The 20415-nt window shown below is 37.9% G+C and overlaps 1 protein-coding gene across 1 annotated transcript in view; it reads right to left on the bottom strand.

The window, feature by feature from the left end:
• The window catches only part of Sema5c (Semaphorin 5c), a 545428-nt gene that overhangs the window by 13246 nt on the left and 511767 nt on the right, over positions 1-20415 (bottom strand). The window contains exons 11-12 of the mRNA XM_067140839.2: positions 6245-6616; positions 1330-1497 (exon numbers count right to left, since the gene is read on the bottom strand). Coding sequence (XP_066996940.2) covers positions 1330-1497; positions 6245-6616 — 540 coding nt within the window. The remainder of the gene's footprint in view (positions 1-1329; positions 1498-6244; positions 6617-20415) is intronic.

Genomic DNA, 20415 nt, shown 5'->3' with positions numbered 1-20415 from the left:
AGATGTATGGTAGTACATTTGGGAACAAGAACACAAAAACCATAAATGCTGTATTGCACAGTTAATGTTGTACAAAATTCAAGTAACAGAATATTTTTTGCTTCTAGGGAGGAAAAGTTTGCTTCAAGAAACCAGTAAATTTGTGTAACCAAATTTTGAGTAATAGAGAAGTAAATACACATGAAGAATGGAACAGACAGGCAGGGAAATTGAAGTTACTTCAGGATATTGAAAATTTGAGTAATGTAGATTTGGCTGTAATCATCATCATCATCATCATCATCATCATCATCATCATCATCTGAGGTCAAATTCAATGAGTACAGTATGACAGGGACACATAAGAAAAGTGTACACAAGAACCTTGTTTATCTGGCCCTCATTAATCCAGATCTCCTGTTTATCCGGATCAAAAATAATAAACATTTATTTTTACTTGTACAATATTTCTTTTACGGAGTCGATTCTTCTTGAATGTTTTTTCCGCCAAGGACACTTGAGGACAGCAATTGTAAGTAAGTCAGCCATGGACTATCAAAGGTACCATCCCAGCATTTGTCTGGAATTGAGAAAGGGATATTGTAGACACTTCTGATTTCCTTGGCACATTTGCACGCATTCCCGGATGCTCGGACATAGATGTGAATGACGTAAATGACTGGTTGTAAAATAACTGTAATTCAGGTTATGGTATAATGACAGATGAATAAATTATTGCCTCTTGTTCCTCGGCAGGTAATGACGAGAGTGATGGTGAATTTGAAAATGAAACCGGCGCTCCATCAGAAGAAACAATGACTCATGGAGATGCAACAGTGCAGCTGGACAAACTGATGGCCTATTTAGAATCCCAGATTGAAACCACATCAGCAGAACTGATGTTAGTAAAACGTCTTCTTGATCATGCTGCATGCAAACGCTATACAAATATAAAACAGAAAAAGCTTACACATTATTTTAGTGCGTAAAACACAGTCAAAAATGTAAGAAAAGTGTTCTTATATTTTTTTGTGCAATTGAAAAAAGGTATTACTGTACAACTTATATGTTGTATAACATGTACTGTATTTGTTTTTTTAGTTTTCCAGATTACCCAGATTTTCGGTAATCCAGATCAGTTCCGGTCCCACTTAATCAGGATAAACGAGGTTCTTGTGTAGTGGCATTTACAAAGTAACTTCAATTTCTTTTAAAAATTTGATCTCAAGTTGTTACAATCAAGTAAGATAAAAAATCCTTCCGAGTAAGAAGAGTACATAAATGATTTTAAAGTCCAAATGAGCACAAAATATTGCTAATATTATATTAGTATTAACTCAGTGTACAAACCTTTACATTTATGGAGATTACACTGCCGTGACATTCGTGAGAGTCCTTCGCAATTTGCAGGCTTTGCCTCACATACACGAGTTCTGTTTTGCTGCCCACCACCGCATTCTGCCGAGCATGGTGACCAGTTTGACCATTCAGACCACACATCATCTGAATCACTGTGGGCTCCTGAAACAGGGTACAAAGTATAAAATTACAAGAACTAAAAAACAAGTATATGTAAAAAAGAAAGGTGGTTCCATGTCAGCCAGATCTGACCTGTGTGTAATGGTCTTGGGTTTTATTATAATTTCCCACTGGGCCTGAACAGGCAAACTACAGCTTTCCTGTATATCAAATATACTGATTCCAATTCATCATCAGTTGTGAGATGGAGGGATGGAGGGGTCATCATCAAACATTAGGTGCATAGAGCAATTTGATTTCTGAATGCATGGGGCACATCACTGTGTTGCTGTGTATAGACAACATGTTAATGCATGACACCAATGAAGCTTAAAATCCCCTACATGGCTGGGAATCAAACCCAAGACCCCTAAGGTCCAAAGATGCAAGGCCAAAATGCTAACCAGTTAGCCATGAAGCCAGATATTGCACAGTTAACCTCAGCCAAGAGCACATGTTAAGTGCTATAACATTCTCACTTGAGATATTGGTCTTTCTTCCCTAGATACTAAACTGGTACCAAGTTATTCCTCTGTCTGAGGATCATTAAGGAAGCGTCAGAATGGAGGATGATCCACAATTGACAATGAAGTTCAAGCCCTCATGTCCAGGCTCCAAGTACTTGACACTAATTTTGTTGTATGCCAGGATAGTTGTTGGAACCAGTGGTTAGGCAAGTATAGGGACAATGTGGATAAATAATCTCTATCAAGGTCAAATGAATTAAACTTCTATGTAGAAGCTGAATGTAAATAATGAGACATCCTGTAACCTTGTTCTTGAATCGTACTTACATTTTTGTTTAAGATGTAAAGAAGTTACCAGAAAGGTCAAATAAACACTTCCCTTTCTTAAGTATCCTTCCAACCTTCCATCATTACTTTTTTTTTAAAAGCCTTAAATATTATCATGATCTTGGGCAAGCTTTTACAGATCATGATAGAGAATACTGACAAGAAACAACCACAGTAGCTATCTTTACTGGAAACAGTATGCTAGTGAGGAACATGAAGTCAAAATTATCTCAAAACAAAGGGACATAACTTACAATAATATATGTACACTTCCTAATACAGAAACTTATGGGACTCTAGTACAAAAGACTCAGCAACAAATACTGAATCCCTCATCTTATGCTGTGGTCTTTTGTGATAATATATTTCTTTCAAAGGCAGGCATTTATACAAGTGGAGGCACATGCTTCCCCTAGCGCACCGTCACTGCATTGTGTCCTACATAAGAGGCTTGCAGTGGTGTCTCAACGACGCAATAGCCGCCAGCGTCTTTGAAAGGTGTAGCAATTGAACTGAAGAGCCTACTGCTACACTGGGGCGAAATGCTGGTAATTTCACAACTGAAAAAGCCTAAAGATCTTAAATGTTTTTAATGTATTTCTTGTCTTACTGTTGGGACAGTGACAGCGTGTGTGTTCGTGACTTTCTTGTGTGTTTACTGATAAGCTTACTCTTGTTGTAATCTTGACCATTTGAAGTAGTTCTTAAGTGTCCCATTACAGCAGCACCGGTCAGACACCCTTAACAGTAAGAAAGGGAAGGGACAGGCCATAAGTTGGCATGGCAAGAAGTATGGAGATCCTTAACTTCTATGTAGAATATACTTCCCTCTGTAATTCTGCTACTGTTATCTACTGAGAATCAACTTCTCACACTTATGACCTGTAGGGGATCAACATTTCACTCTCACCTACAGAGGATATAACTCGTAAAAGTTTACAGTTATATAGCCTTAGATAAGCCTTGAGATCTAGCTGGTATGTCTTGCTTTAGTTTTGTGCGAGGAGTAACCACCGCCACGCTCTATTGTGTTTTAACAATGTAATGTAGGTAATACATTTGTTTATTCATTGTCTTCAGTGTATGTCTTACATCGTGAGTTACCAGAGAGATGATTTTTCCCAAGCAAACATACATTCTTGTCTTGTCATTCTCCAATGTTCATAGTTAGGAGGGTGACAAACAGTGTTTAGGGCAATTTTTAATGAAGGTTATTATATAAACTCATTCTAAAGGCCAAACAGAGAGAGAAAGGCCCCCATCGACACCTCTGGATACAGAAATCAGTACCATAACTTGAACATATTTTACTTTCATTGCAGTTAAATTCTGTTATACTGGCTAGTTTAGTCGTAAGCTACTTCACAGTGGAACTACATACTAGTAAAGACAATGGTAGGAACAAACTGCGTGTCTTCATTTTGGAGTAAAACAACAGGGGAAACTTTCTGACTTGTCTAAAATATAATTATTTGTTGAAAAATATCAGAAAAATGTAAGTTTCCTGTATCTAAGGGACAAGTCATGTTGTAGAAGTGTATTCATATGTGTGCATATTTATATCGTAAATCTTTTTCATTCTCACGACATGATCCATGGTAGTAAACCTCATAAGATTCTGGACAATTGCTCCTCGACACTGATAAAGATATCACTATTATTTCCTTGATTTATGTGAGGCAGACCACAGATCCCTAACTTCTATGTAGAATATACTTCCCACAGTAATTCTGCTAATGTTATCTGCAGAGGATCAACTTCTCACACTTATGACCTGTAGAGGATCAACATTACACTCTCACCTTTTAAGGATACGACTTGTAAAATTTTACAGTTATACAGTAGAACCTGGATGGATTGTTCCCGGAACTGTCGTTTTTCCGTATCCATCATTCAATTTATTCGGTCCCAAAAATGTTCCATATAAACCAATGTTAAATTTCCGCGTATCTATCGTTCCTCGAACTATCGTTTTATCGCATCAATAATTTTTTTAAAAAAATTCCTCGGCCACAATTTTCCCCTCATAGATCGATTGAACGTAAGAAAAATATACGCAAAAGTTTTCTGAATTCAAAGAGACAGCTGAATACGCTAGCATATAACAGCAGCAACCTGTTATGTGAGAATGTACGAGCGATAACAAGTTGCTAGTCTTGAGCAAGGATCTCGTAGGTTGGAGTGCTGTGCGCAGGTTATTCACGCACAACAACACTACGAGCCTCCTGGCGCCAACGCTTCTCCTCGACCCATTGACTGGTCCCTGGAAATATTCTTCTTTACAAGAATTAAAATGGAGACACTGTAAAACTCCAATTTGCCACCATTTCCTTTGTTGCCATTGGCTGGCTACGGCTGCCAGCTTCATTGAAAATTAGAAAATCTGGCAGTTTAAAATAGCCACGGCATGCGCTGGGTACGTATTAATTAGTCACAGGGTTATTAATCCCGTCGTACCTTGAGATGTTTGTGGGTTGCTAGAGGCCTGTTGACCACTTCGTTTCCCCCTGCCCAGTTGTCTTGTTACAAGCCAGACCTAACCAAGCCAGATCAATAATCTTTTCACTAGCCTGGTCTTGAAACTAATTCCAAAGTTGGCAGCATCCCTTAGCCCGCTGTGACATCATCCAAGGCACGCCATGTTGAATTTCTAACCTCTGTGACATCGTCTGACTGCACCATGTGGGATCTCTAACCTATCATTCGCGATGAGTCTACAGAATCTTTACCAAAATACTGGTTATCGCCATAATACGTATATCATTAATTTGCAGTGAGAACACTGACCTGGAAAGTTTTCCAATTACTACGAGATGTAAGGAAAAGTGAAATGAAACGACGTAGAAGCAATGCTTTTTATTTTCCTCATGTATATCATGATTGCAAAGGTTTGATACTGTTATGTATAGTATAAGCATGTCTGGCTCCATGGCTAAATGGTTAGTACGTGTTGACCTTCAGTTCAAGAGGTTACGACTTACGCATTAGGATTCATCTTAGGTAGAGCCACATTTTCATAAGCGCATAGATCGCCTATCACGCGACAACCCAAAAGAGCTGCACCCAGCTTCGGATATTATTATTATTATTACTATTATTATTATTATTATTATTATTATTATTATTATTATTATTATTATTATTATTATTATTATTATTATTATTATTGTATTTACATGACAAAAAACACCCAAATACAGTACCCATGTTTTATTATTTTGCTTTCCCTCTATTTTATATGTTACATGCATTTATTGTTTTCCCGCATACACCATCATTTTCCCCCTCCCCCTTGAAAAACAATGCATCGAAGTATTACTGTATAACGCACTTTACATGTATAACACATCATTGTAACAAAATCAAGCATTAAAAAATATGGCAGGTCACAAGTGCTGATAGCCAGTGCACAGCATTAGCATATTAAAGTGCCACTAATATTAGGACTTTCAGCACACAGATCTGACTTGGTAGTAGTCATCAAAACAAAAAATATAGCCTTTAATAGGGACTTTCTTATTAAGACTAACAAGGTTTAAATTCCCACACACATTTGTTTACCAGGCGAGTTGGCCACGTGGTTAGGGGCGCGCGGCTGTGAGCTTGCATCCGGGAGATAGTGAGTTCGAATCCCACTGTCGGCAGCCCTGAAGATGGTTTTCCGTGGTTTCCCATTTTCACACCAGGCAAATGCTGGGGCTGTACCTTAATTAAGGCCACGGCCGCTTCCTTCCAACTCCTAGGCCTTTCCTATCCCATCACTGCCATAAGACCTACCTGTGTCGGTGCGATGTAAAGCCACTAGCAAAAAAACACATTTGTTCCCCACAAATATCCTGACCCACTACTTCCTAAATCTTCCAGTCAAACAACACTAATAAAAATTCAGCCAACTAAACCAGTATGAATGTCGTAACCAACTTGTGATACAAATAGATTCTACTCCACTATACCTGTTCTAAGACAGTTGCCCCCAGAATGACAAAAACGTTCTTCTTCTTTGGCTTGCATCACTTTTATAAGCGACGAGTCTGCTGGAGCACGGCACATGAAACGGAATCTTCGCTCCACATAGCTTCTATCGCCAGAAGAGCTATTCACTGCCAACCATGGGGTCCAGAAGTAGCGCTTCCCTTCTGAACAAGGGTGAGAGTTACACTCTTCATAATCCAAGTGGCATCCCTGACAATCCAGGCCACCATTTTCCGGAGGCGGACTGTCACACTGACGGTGCCGCACTCTATAGCCGCCCCCACATGGAGCAGAACACTCTCCCCATTCACTCCAAGGACCCCACTGACCATCACGAGGAGGTAACATCAGAGCTGGAAAGTAAGAAGAAGAAAATCAGGAAGGATTACTTCTAGAAGACTGAGATAAGCCTCATAACTAAGAACAGAAGAAGACAAAATGGGTTTTTAAATTCACATTTATACAAATATCTACATTTCGAATGAGAAGGTACGGCCTACTCTCATAACAATGTTTGCAGATTAACAAATGCCTTCTTTCAGCAAGTAATTCTGTCATACAATCGGAGGGAGACATCCCAAATTAAAGAGAGACAATGTAACAAGACTTTTTTTAAAGTGATCAATTATTATTTAACTCCATGAGTTTTAATTTAGTGGAACATCTGTAAACATAATATAAAAAACTGATATAATACAAATGAAATTTATTTTTTCATTTTTAAAATGTACTTATTACAGTAAAACATTCAAAATGTATTTCTGGTGCATGGTGAGTGAAGTTCAGGTCATGTTTTTTCAAGAAGTCAAAATCTTATTTCTACCGACTCTCTGAAGGGGATTGAACTCACGTCTATATCTATATATATAAAATAACTTGTCCTGACTGATTGACTGACTGACTGATTCATCATCGCCGAGCCAAAACTACTGGACATAAAGAAATGAAATTTTGGGGATACATTCATATTAAGATGTAGGTGCTCGCTAAGAGAGGATTTTTGGATATTCCGTCATTAAGGGGGGTGAAAAGGGGGGTGAAATTTTCAAAATCAAAAATCAAAATCTCTTTATTTGCAAATGAGGTGTTTACCTCGGTGGCAAATGGTACACTAAAATACATTATTGTCAAGCACTAAATATTAAATTAACAAGAGAAGAAAATTTTCCTATAATACAGTATTATATAATACAGTATTTTAAAATGAGTGTATCTATATCTCAAAACTTTAAAAGTGTAGAGATGTAAAAATTGGTATTTAGAATCTTCTTTAAAAATAAGGAAACACGTATTTTTTTGTTTTCAGAAAATCCCAATAGGAGGGGTGAAAAAGGGTGAAAGAGGGGTTGAATGCCTTTAATCAGGACACCGGTACTTATATCTCAGAAACTGAAGATATTGCAGACCTGAAATTTGGTACTTTTGATCTCTTTTAAAAATTAAGAAACACATATTTTTTGTTTCTGGAAAATCCAATTAATGGGAGGGTGAAAAGGGGGGTGAATTTTTAAAATGAGGGTATCTATATCTCAAAACTTTGAAAGTTTACAGATGTTAAAATTGGTACTTAGAATCTATATAAATAAAATTGTAGGGGGTCCGCTGTCTGTAATTTCTTTTGTTTTGCCAATTTTTCAGATATTTATCCGTTTTAGGTCAACTCAAGACCGAATCGGTGGTTTTTACGTTTCGTGTCTGTTTGTTTGTCTGTTTGTCTGTTTGTCTGTTTGTCTGTTTGTCTGTCTGTTTGTTTGTCTGTTCCACCATCACGTCGAAACGGCTGGATAGATCTCAACCAAACTTCATATTTAGAGTAAACTCATCCCGGGGATGGTTTCGATATGCATATCATTTTAAAATCTTTCAATACTCGGGGGGTTTATAGGAAAACCAGAATGGTTTTTCCACCATCACGTTGAAACGGCTGGATAGATCTCAACTAAACTTCATATCTAGAGTATACTCATCTCGGGGAAGGTTTCGATATGTATATTATTTTAAAATCTTTGAATAGACCGGGGGTTTATAGGAAAACCAGAATGGTTTTTCCACCATCACTTCGAAACGGCTGGATAAATCTCAACCAAACTTCATATTTAGAGTATACTCATCCCGGGGAAGGTTTCGATATGCATATCATTTTAAAATCTTTCAATAGACGGGGGTTTATAGGAAAACCTGAATGGTTTTTCCACCATCACTTCGAAACGGCTGGATAGATCTCAACCAAACTTCATATTTAGAGAATACTCATCTCGGGGAAGGTTTCTATATGCATATTATTTTACAATCGTCGAATAGACGGGTGGTTTATAGGAAAACCAGAATGGGTTTCCTCCATTTTCTCTTATACTATTGATTTTCTGTAAACTTTGTTTACCGTACGTGAAACGTCTCTTCATTATAAACAACTTTCGTTATGTTCATAATTTACCTTACTCTTCACATGACGGAGAAATTTACAATTTTCCGCTGGTATCATGCTCTGCATTGAGTGACCGACAGACCGACAACGAAACTACAGGTTACCATGGCAACGTCTCTGACTGCATGCCAGCAGGGAAGTAACGTATTGCCATTTTCCTCATCATGCTTTTAAATTCGTGGTTGTTCCTTGGGTAGAAGGCAAGAGAGGCGTCAATCGGCCTATCTGCGGGATATTGGCGGAATATCGTTGGATATTATAACCGCCCTCGAATAGATTAAGTAATAACACCATTAGTCATCTTCTTATTATTTGTTTACCTAAGAATCATTGACCTAAATTTCTCCTCTGTTACCGCTTTATTATATCCATTACTCACACTAGCATAATTTATTGAAGGGCATTTGATTTTCCAATACATTCACTTGGCATTTACATATTTGTCGTTATCCGGCTGTCCGCAGTTATAATCCATTTTCTATTACTTTCAACTTTCTTAACTGTATTATTTCTTCCTTAATTACGCCGTATGTACGCGAGTGCTACAAACTACTGGATGTATTTCCACCAAGACTCATATTTAGAATACACCTGTCCTTGATAGGTTTTGGGCAAATATTGTTTCTAAATCCCTGAACTGACTGGGGGTTTATACGAAACCGAAACAGTGATTTTGCACTTCCACAAAATATACACAACCAAACTTAATGGAAATCTACCTACCTTGGTAGATAATAATTTCTAAACCTTTTTTCTCATGTGCATCATTTCGATACGAGAATTAATAAGGGAGATATCATTAACGGACCGTTTTTCTGTACAAGTCCCATCGGACTTAACTCCCGAGCGGGTGCGTGTAAAGCGTACTCCTTACAATTTGAAAACTACTGAAGACATTCGAACCAAAATTTATATTTAGCATCCACCTGTCCAAAGGTAGGTTTTAAACGTAAATAACATTTCATGTTCCGGAATGGACTGGCGGTTTATAGGGAACCGAAATGGTGATTTTACTCTTCCACAACATATACAGAACAAGACAAACCTGACTGGAAATCGACCAAACGTGATGGAATTCCACCTCTAAACCTTTTTTTCATGTGCATTCTTTCGTCAGGAGGATTACTAAGGGAGATATCATGAATGGTCACTTTTGCAGGTTAAGTCCAGCGGACATAGCCCAAAAGGTGTTTTACATGGAGCAGATTCCTTATCTATATAAATCAAATCGTAACGACTGTGTGCCTCTACACTGACTATTTTGGCGAAATTTTCGTACAGCTTTCCGTTTAAGGGGTAATAATGACCATCTCCATAATTTTTGGTTTAGTTTCCTGAAAGTACTAATTTTTACCCGCCTCGCCCAAAATCCAAATTGCGCCATAATCTGCCAGAAGAAAAAGAAGATAATTGAAATTTGACAAAATTATACGTTTAAGCCTGTAACGAACGGAAAACTTCCTAGATCATTAAATTTTTCACTTTGAATCCCCGAAGAATATCGAAATACGCAGGCAATTTTAATGATGGTGCAGACCTTCGGAAATTCCTATCCTATAACGGATTGCACAATCTCCGTTCAATTTGGAATGATCTACAACCGTGGTCTTATGACTTTTTGCCGTATCTGTATCCCTTTTACGTTTGATTTTTCTCTTTAATCGATGTTAAGTCAATTTGGAATTTTCACATGCATAATTCATACTTTCAATTACTTATATGAAATACAGAATCATTAAACTCTTCACGAAAATTGGCCCACCCAGTAGCCATATGTGAGCCAAATGCTATGTATGTATCCGAAAAGTAATGTAATGTGAGATAATCTTACAAAACCTTTACCCTGTTCCACGTTTCTAATTCAATCTGACCCAAGAATAGATGACATATCATAGGACCAGTCATTTAGGCCACTAAATCCGGCGTGTCTTATGGTATAATCCTTTGTCGATATGACGTACGTTTAGTAGCAGTTAATCTGTAAATGAAGGTCTTCAATATTGTAAACACGCATATACTTTCGTATGTCGATCTATATATATTCACTGATGTCGATTTTTAGCGATCGAGAAAGGGTGGGTCTGCTATTGTAATAAGTACTCCCCACACCGACTTTGACTGGCAGTAGGAAAGGGTTCCTTCTCCAACTCCTGTGTAACTGTCATTAGTAAGGAAAGCCTACAATTATAATGAATAGTTCCCTTCTCGATTTGACTTGCAGAAGGCAAGTGAGCATGCAGTTTTGTTTAAAACTCCCCTACCCGATTGTGTTTGGCAGTAGGCAAGGGTGCCTATCATTATAAAGAAATGTCCTCATCTAAAATGTGACTGGCATTAGGCATAGTGGCCTGCTATTTTGATGGAAACTCACCAACTTGGTGTGACTGGCAGTAAGCTGGCTGGCAGTAGGAAAATGGGCCTGACATTATAATGGTAACTGCACAACTCAATTTCAAGTGATAGTAGGGTAATTGCCTGCCATTATAATAAAAACTCCTCAACTGAAATCTGTCTGGAAGTAGGAAGGGAGCTGCCATATTAACGAAAACTCCCCAAATCGATTTTGTCCGCGTAGTAGGCAATGGGGCCTGCAATTATTACGTAATCATCCCAACTCGATTGTGAATGGCAGTAGGCAAGTGAGTCTGCCGCTATATCACAAATCCGTAACAAACACTTTACATTGGAAACAACGTACGGGGAACTCCCCATGCTCTTTCTCGGATAACGCTAAGACACATGCAATTTTAAAACAATCTTATTTACTGCATGTACACTATTTACTTCGATAACCGAATACAATGTAGAATACCGTAGCGAAGCACGGGTACATTCGCTAGTCTTCATTAAAAATAAAGAAACACGTATTTTTTGTCTTCGGAAATCCCATTAGGAGGGGTGAAAAGGGGTGAAAAAACGGTTGAATGCCTTTAATGAGGATACATATATCTCAGAAACTGAAGATATTACAGACCTGAAAATTGGTGTTTGGGATCTCCTTTAAAAATAAAGAAACACGTATTCTTTTGTTTTTGGAAAATCCAATTAATGGGGGTTGTGAAAAAGGGGTGAATTTTGAAAAAGAGTGTATCTATATCTCAAAACTTTTAAAGTTTATATATGTAAAAATTGGTATTTAGAATCTCCTTTAAAAATAAAGAAACACGTCATTTTTTGTTTTCGGAAAATCCCAATAGGAAGGGTGGAATAGGGTGAAAATGGATTGAATGCCTTCAATGAGGCTACTTATATTTCAGAACCTGAAGATATTACAGACCTAAAATTTGGTATTTGGGATCTATTTTAAAAATAAAGAAACAGGTATTTTTTCGTTTTTGGAAAATCCAAATAATGGGGGTGAAAAGGGGGGTGAACTTTAAAATGAGTGTGTCTACATCTTAAAACGTTAAAAGTTTACAGATGTAAAATTTGGTATTTAGAATCTCCTTTAAAAATAAATAAACATGTATTTTTTTGTTTTCGGAAAATCCTAATAGGAGGGGTGAAAAGGGGTTGAATGCCTTTAATGAGGATACTTATATCTCAGCAACTGAAGATATTACAGACCTGAAAAAAAGTATTTGGGATCTCCTTTAAAAATAAAGAAACATGTACTTTTTGCTTTTGGAATATCCAAATAGTGGAGGGTTGAAAGGGGGATGAATTTTTAAAATGAGTGTATCTATATCTCAAAACTTTCAAAGTTTACAGATGTAAAAATTGGTTCTTAGAATCTGCTTTCAAAATAAAGAAACAGGTATTTTTTTGTTTTCGGAAAATCCCAATAGGAGGGGTGAAAAGGGGTGAAGAATAGTTTAATGCCTTTAATAAGGATCCTTATTTCTCAGAAACTGAAGATGTTACAGACCTGAAAATCGGTATTTGGGATCTCCTTTATAAATAAAGAAACATGTATTTTTTGTTTTTAGAAAATCCAAATAGTGGGGGGGGGGGGGTGAAAATGAGGTGTATTTTAAAAATTAGTGTATCTATACCGGTATCTAAAAACTTCAAAAGTTTGCAGAAGTAAAAATTGATATTTAGAATCTCCTTTAAAAATAAAAGAACACGTATTTTTTTGTTTTCGGAAAATCCCAATAGGAGGGGGTGAAAAGTGTGAATAAGTGGTTGAATGTCTTTAATGAGGATACTTATATCTCAGAAACTGAAGATATTACAGACCAGAAAGTTAGTACATGGAATCTCCTTTAAAAATACAGAAACTTTTTTTTTTTTGTGGAAAATCTAATTAATGGGGGTTAAACAACAGTTACAAATTGGGGTGAATTTTTAGAAAGACTATATGTACAGTATATCTCAGAAACGTAAAATGTTGCAGGCGTAAAAATTGGTATTTGGAATCTCCTGTTAAAGTAAAGAAACAGGTATTCTCGGAAAATCCAATGAAGGTTGGGGGGGGGGGGGAAGGGTGAAAAATTGAAAAATTAACTGAATTAATTGTATGAGGATACTTACATCTAATAAAAACTAAAGTTGTTACAGACGTGAAAATTGGTATTTAGATCTTCTTTAAAAATAAAACGACGCGTTTTTTTTTGGGGAGGGGCGGAGAATCATTTTTGTGGGCGGGTGTGAAAAGGAGTTGAATTCGTTTCATGAGGACACATATCTCAAAAAATGAAGATAATCGGTATTTAGAAGATCCTTTACTATTAAAGAAACAAGCAATTTTTGCCGGAAAATTCACTTAAGGGGGGTGGGGACTGTGAAAGTAAGTGAAAAAAGTGAATTACTTTTATGGGAATACTTATATCTCAAAACTGAAGGTAACACATGTGAACATTGGTATTTGGAATCTCCTTTAAACATAAAGGCACACGTTTTCTTTCTTTTGGGGGGGGAGGTAAATCAACTTAACCGCGGTGGGGTGAAAACGGAGGTGAGACCAATTGATTTTACTGTTCCTAATGTACTTATAAGGAGCCTCCATGGCTCAGGTGGCAGCACGCTGGCTTCTTACCGCTGGGTTTCGTGGTTCAAATCCCGGTCACTCCATGTGAGATTTGTGCTGGACAAAGCGGAGGCGGGACAGGTTTTTCTCCGGGTACTCCGGTTTTCCCCGTCATCATTCATTCCAGTAACACTCTCCAATATCATTTCATTTCATTTGTCATTCATTTAATCATTGCCCCAGTGGAGTGCGACAGGCTTCGGCAGGGCTTATTCATTCCATTCCTGACCTGGTTGAATGACTGGAAACAGGCTGTGGATTTTCAATGTACTTATTCTGATCATAAACCGATCATTTTAATCTCTCCTGGGTTCGTTTCCAAGAGCCATCTTTTCCTTTGGAGAACATTCTTAGAGTACAGTAGATTCTTCTGGCATATAAACAAAAATTTAAACATATTTGAAATAAACGATAGATATATGATTGACCGTGCAATTGTTCACCTCTGTAATAAGGTCAATAACGCACGGAAGTATGTCATCGTATCGCCAGAAGTCCTCCGCACTTGCCTAAGGGCGACAATGGTACTGACCATACTGTCATCAATGACAACGGCAGCAGATGTAATTTACCGCCAAGTAGAGGTTCAGTACCGCCAAGGCACCCAAGACGACACCACGCCGGATCTCCTCAAGGATTTGACTCACATTAAAAATGCTTATAGGAATAGATGGCAAAGATTTAGGGACCCAACTGACCGGGTGGAATACTTGGACCTATCCCGGGAAGTACGAAATCGATTGCTGGAGAAAAGATTGAAAAATCAGAGGAACGTTGCCGTAATCCCTCAGAAAACGAGTCAGATCGCGAATTTTGGTGGAATCTCTCAGAAAACGAGTCAGATCGCGAATATCGGTGGGTTATATATAAAACAATAAGCATTCAATTATAAATTTCAGTATAACACCGTAGCGAAGCACGGGTATCTTGCTAGTATAGATATAAAATAAGAGTTTTGTCTGTACATTGCTCAGAATTTGAAAAGAATGGTATTTCTGTATCAGTCATGTACACAGTAACAAGGAAATGCACTTTTTACTTTTCCGTAATGTCTGTCTGTCTGTCTGTCTGTCTGTCTGTCTGTCTGTCTGTCTGTCTGTCTGTCTGTCTGTCTGTCTGTCTGTCTGTCTGTGTGTACACTCATCACTAGAAAAAGGCTAAAGAGAATTTAATGAAAATCGGTATGCAACATTGGGGAATAAGTCGCTACAATATAGGCCATAAATAATTTTATTTACGCTGATAGAAATGGTAGTTTAGGGGAAGGATAAAATTTAATTTTCAAATATTTATGATATTAGTTGTCCTTGATTAATGAAAATTGGTATCCAAAGCCGAGGAATAAGTTGCTACAATCTAGGTTATAAATAACTTTATTCACGCTGAGTGAAATGGTAGTTTAGGGGAAGGCCAAAAATGTAATTCTTAAATATTACGTCATGAGTGGTCTTATCTCAATTAAAATTGGCATGCGTAGTCGGTGAATGGACCATTATAACCTAGGCTATGAATCATTTTATTCACACTGACTGAAATGGTAGTTTAGGGGAAGCCCTAAAATTTAATTCTCAAATATTTAAATTATTAGTGGTCGTATCAATAAATACAACATAACCAATGTTACATAAAATTAAATTTTCGACCACTTATGTCTTACACATTTTTACCTTACCGACTGTGATAACACAGATATTCATGAAATGTAATTTTGTTGCTAAGTCCATTTCAACACCGAGCTATGAGAAAATGTTTTAACACAATTTAATGAAAATCTATATATGTAAAATAAGGGTTTTGTCTGTACATTGCTCAGAATTTGAAAAGAATGGTATTTCTGTATCGGTCATGTCCACAGAAACAAGGAAATGCACTTTTTACTTTTCTGTAATGTCAATCTGTCTGTCTGTCTGTCTGTCTGTCTGTCTGTACACGCATCACTAGAAAATGGCTAAAGGGAATTTAATGAAAATCGGTATGCAACGTCGGGAAATAAGTCGCTACAATCTAGGCCTTTAATAATTTTATTTACACTGATAGAAATGGTAGTTTAGGGGAAGACCTAAAATTGAATTTTCAAATATTTATGATATTAGTGGTCCTATCTTAATGGAAATTGGTATTCAAAGCCAAGGAATAAGTTGCTACAATCAAGGCTATAAATAACTTTATTCACGCTGAGTGAAATGGTAGTTTAGGGGAAGGCCAAAAATGTGATCTATATATATAAAATAAGAGTTTTGTCTGTACATTGCTCAGAATTTGAAAAGAATGGTATTTCTGCATCCGTCATGTCCACAGTAACAAGAAAATGCATTTTTTTCTTTTCTGTAATTTCTGTCTGTCTGTCTGTCTGTACACGCACGACTAGAAAACGGCTAAAGAGAATTTAATGAATCGGTATGCAACGTTGGGGAATAAGTCGCTACAATATAGGCCATAAATAATTTTATTTACGCTGATAAAAATGGTAGTTTAGGGGAAGGCCTAAAATTTAATTTTCTAATATTTATGATGTTTTGGTCCTATATTAATGAATGTTGGTATTCAAAGCCGAGGAATAAGTTGCTGCAATCTAGGCTATAAATAACTTTATTCACGCTGAGTGAAATGATAGTTTAGAGGAAGGCCAAAAATGTAGTTCTTAAATATTTACGTTATGAGTGGTCCTATCTCAATTAAAATTGGCATGCGTAGTCGGAGAATGAGCCATTATAATCTAGGCTATGAATCATTCTATTTACACTGACTGAAATGGTAGTTTAGGGGAAGGCCTAAAATTTAACTCTCAAATACTTAAATTATTAGTGGTCGTATCGATAAATACAACATAACCAAAGTTATATAAAATTAAATTTTCGACCATTTATGTCTTACACATTTTTACCGTACCGACTGTGATAACACAGATATTCATGAAATTGTAATTTTGTTGCTAAGTCCATTTCAACACCGAGCCACGTGAAAATGTGTTAACAGAATTTAATGAAAGTCGTTATATAGAGTCGGGGAATGAGAAACAACAGTCTAAGCTATAAACAAATTTATTCACCCAGCATGAAATTGTAATTTAGGGGAAGGCACCTAAAATGTAATTTTTAAATACCTATGTTATTGGCGCTATCGAAGAGTATTATATAACAAAAATTATAGGGCGTACAATTTCCTATCATTAATGTTTTAATCAGTTTTAACGTACCGACTATGGTAAGAGTGGTATTTACGAGTCGGAAGAAAACTAAATATGAAGAAATACAATATCAAAAGCGCATAGCATTGATCAACGATAACATTGACCATTGTTTGATGTGATGTTCTTTGTCTCTTATGCTGCCTCTCAACACCGATAGATGGGATAACTGCTGCGTACCGAGTATAACATCCTGACCGAATATTAGCGGGAAATAGCTGGGGAGTTAGAAGAAAACTTTCTTCTTTAGCATGTCATTCCTCTGGTTCATATATTTTCTGATACAGCTGGTACGTAACACACAGGTTCATCATAGTATTCCAGCTATGCAATCCCTAATCTGACGTACTGTTTTGAATGAGCAGTGTGCATACTTAAGGCAGAGGCTCACTTAGTAGTAGTAGTAGTAGTAGTAGTAGTAGTAGTAGTAGCAGCAGCAGCAGCAGCAGCAGCACTAGTAGTAGTAGTAGTAGTAGTAGTAGTAGTAGTAGTAGTAGTAGTAGTAGTAGTAGTAGTAGTAGTAAGGCCTGGTATAGAATAACAATTCAGGCCTATTTCAAATTATAGCACCACAATTCACTAAATAACTCAAAATTCGACCCTGAAAAGAACCATTTCTTAATTAAAGCTCCTTCCTCTTTACTTTTATTGAAATTCTACATTCATTTTATTCCAAATTAGCAGTGAAGAGTGGGTTTCTCCTCTGGCTTGGAGGAAAAATTTGCCTCCAAGTCAGATAGCCTTTTCCGCAGCCAGTGTAGTGAATTTTTTCCAACTCATTGGGTACTCCTAGGAAACAGATTGGTAGAAGGGCATAATTTATGCCGTGGGAGTCTCCACTATTCGACCCCCTCCCTGCCGAAAAAAGACGAAGGGTGATCACGGATCACGGCTATCTGCGGCTTTGATCATTCCAGCTCTGGAACTTTGGGCTGTTAGATCGCCAGTGTAGTCCTTTTCGTTAAAATTGAGAAAATGTGCGGTTTTTCCTTTGATCGAGTATTTTATATTATATCATTGCTTTTAATCGCTACTTTCCTACCGACGTTTCTGGAATGGCGAAGCACGGGCACATCAGCTAGTCTTTCTAATTCCAATATACCGTATAATCTTGAATACCACGCGCACTGTATTTTCGAAAACATCGCGTCCAAAATTGGGTGCGGGTCTTATTTAAAAGTTTAGGAAATTTATCTTTCCGAATGCACGTAAATCGGGCATCACCGCCGGCACGGCTTGGTAACAATGCGCTCTCCGCTCTCAGTATACGCTACTTCTGCGCTTAGCGTCAGTCTCATGCACATTCTCGGAGTATCAACATGAATTCCACAAAGCGTTTGCGATCTTTTACTGCGACTGAGAAACTGAAAGTAGTTCGGGAAGCCAAAATTATTGGAAATCGCGCCGCCGGTAGGAAATACGATACTGACGAGTCATGTATTCGTGATTGGAGAAAGAAGAAAAATGTGCTATTAACATGTAGTGGTGATCGTAGAGCTTTTCCTGGACTGTGTGTACAGTTTCCAGAAATTGACAAAAAAAAAACTTTATAAATATGTAACAGAAAGGCGGGAAGTGGGATATGGTGTGTTAACCGAAATGTGTCAGCTAAAGGCATTAGAGATCGCAAAGGAACTTTCATCGGAAGGGTTTAAGGCAAGCCGAGGATGGATTTGTAATTTTTATAAAAGAAATGGGTTGAGCGTACAAAGACATACCTCAATTTCACAGCATCTTTCTGGTGCCTACGATGAGAAGTTATTGTCGTTTCAGTGTCACATAATTCGCTTGTGGAAGACAAATGCATATTTGTTTTCCCAAATTGGCAATGCAGATCAGATGCCAGTCTACTTTGAAATGTCAGTGGACAGGACTGTGAATGTTAAGTGTTACCATTAGACCAGGTGGTAATGAAAAACAACGGTGTACGGTAATGTTGTGTATTCTCGCTGACGGAACCAAATTGCCACCGTACATTGTTCTCAAGCGAAAGACGCTTCCTAAAAATCCATCCGCTAGTGTTATCGTCAGATCTCAGAACTCCGGCTGGATGGAGAGTTCACTTGTGGAAGACTGGGTAAAGTGTGTTTGACGTTGTCACCCTGGTGCATTTTTAGGACAAAAGAGCTTGCTTTTTCTCGACCGTTACCGCCACCACACAACAGACGCTGTGAAGAAACATATCAAGGATGGGAAATCCGACCTAGCAGTCATTCCGGGCGGGATGACGTCTATGCTACAGCCACCGGATGTCTGCGTGAACCGTCCATCTAAAGCAGCCTTGAAACAGCTCTATACAGAATGGATGGTGGCTGATTATCATACACTGACGCCAACTGGTCGCATTCAGCGCCCGGAAGTTCAGCTGCTGTGTTCGTGGATTTTGACGGCATGGAATCGTATCCCTGGAGACCTCATACAGAAGAGCTTCAGGAAATGTAGCATTTCTAATGCTATGGATGGCAGTGATGACAACATTTTGTGGGAAGGTGATTGTGATGAACGTTCCAAAGTTGGTACTGATGATGATGATGATGATGATGATGACGATGACGATGATGATGAATGAACTTGTTGGATATCGTTCTGGAAATGTTTGTTTTCTTTTATTTGTATTTTCTAATCATTTGATGTGTGTTGGTAAAGATTGTAAATAATTTTGACTTCACTTTTTTTTTAAATTTTGTTCTTTCAAAATAAGGGTGCAAATAAGGTGGCGGGTGGTATTCGAGATTATACGGTAAAAGGTCCGTTATTGGAAATGGTAAATTTTCCAGCTAAATCGTTCTTGGCTGCCAGCGTTTCACCCCAGTGTAGCAATTTGTGCACATCAGTTGGTAACTAGCACACCTACCAAGAGCCATGGATATTGCATACAGTAGAGGCTACTACTAAAATGTTTTCATTCCACCCCTGAAGGGGGAGACGGGCTTCTTAGACGGTGACGCCGTCTCTCAGGCCAGGAGATTTGTTACAGTTAAGAAGATGGTTGGAGAAGGTGAGGGGGTAGCAACCGTGGCCTATACTACGAACTTTCTCGGCATTCGCCTTAGTGCAGTCGAATGGAAAACCACGGAAAACCATTCTCAGGACAGCCGAGAGTTGGGGCCAGCCATGAGGTCCAGCCCTGTCCCGTCTCTCAAATGCAGAGACCTAGAGCCACATCCACCCCTCATGTGCTCGGTTGGCCAGTCAGAGTGCAGAACTCTTGGACCACGGGCCAGCCGTGACCACTTATGGGCTGAGACCCACTCTGCATCCACCGATCCTAGTGAAGGCCACTGAATAGCCTACCCAGAGTCACAGATAGTGCCAATGCACTATGAGAGACTAGATCTTTTTTTACAAAAATTGATGCCTACTAGGCCATCAGTTGATATACATTTTGAAACCTATAGGGAACTTGAAATATTTGTCCTGAATAAGTAAACTCATAATTCTAACATAAAAGGTCCGTTATTGGAAATTATAAATTTTCCAGCTAACTCATTCTTGGTTGCCAGCATTTTTCCTCAGTGTGCCAATTTGGGCTCATCAGTTGGTAACTAGCACACCTACCAAGACGCAT

This window comes from Anabrus simplex, chromosome 2 (assembly GCF_040414725.1).
Source record: "Anabrus simplex isolate iqAnaSimp1 chromosome 2, ASM4041472v1, whole genome shotgun sequence".
NCBI lineage: Eukaryota > Metazoa > Arthropoda > Insecta > Orthoptera > Tettigoniidae > Anabrus > Anabrus simplex.
Note: the sequence above shows the minus strand (reverse complement) of the source record. Positions and strands in the feature narration are given on the sequence as shown.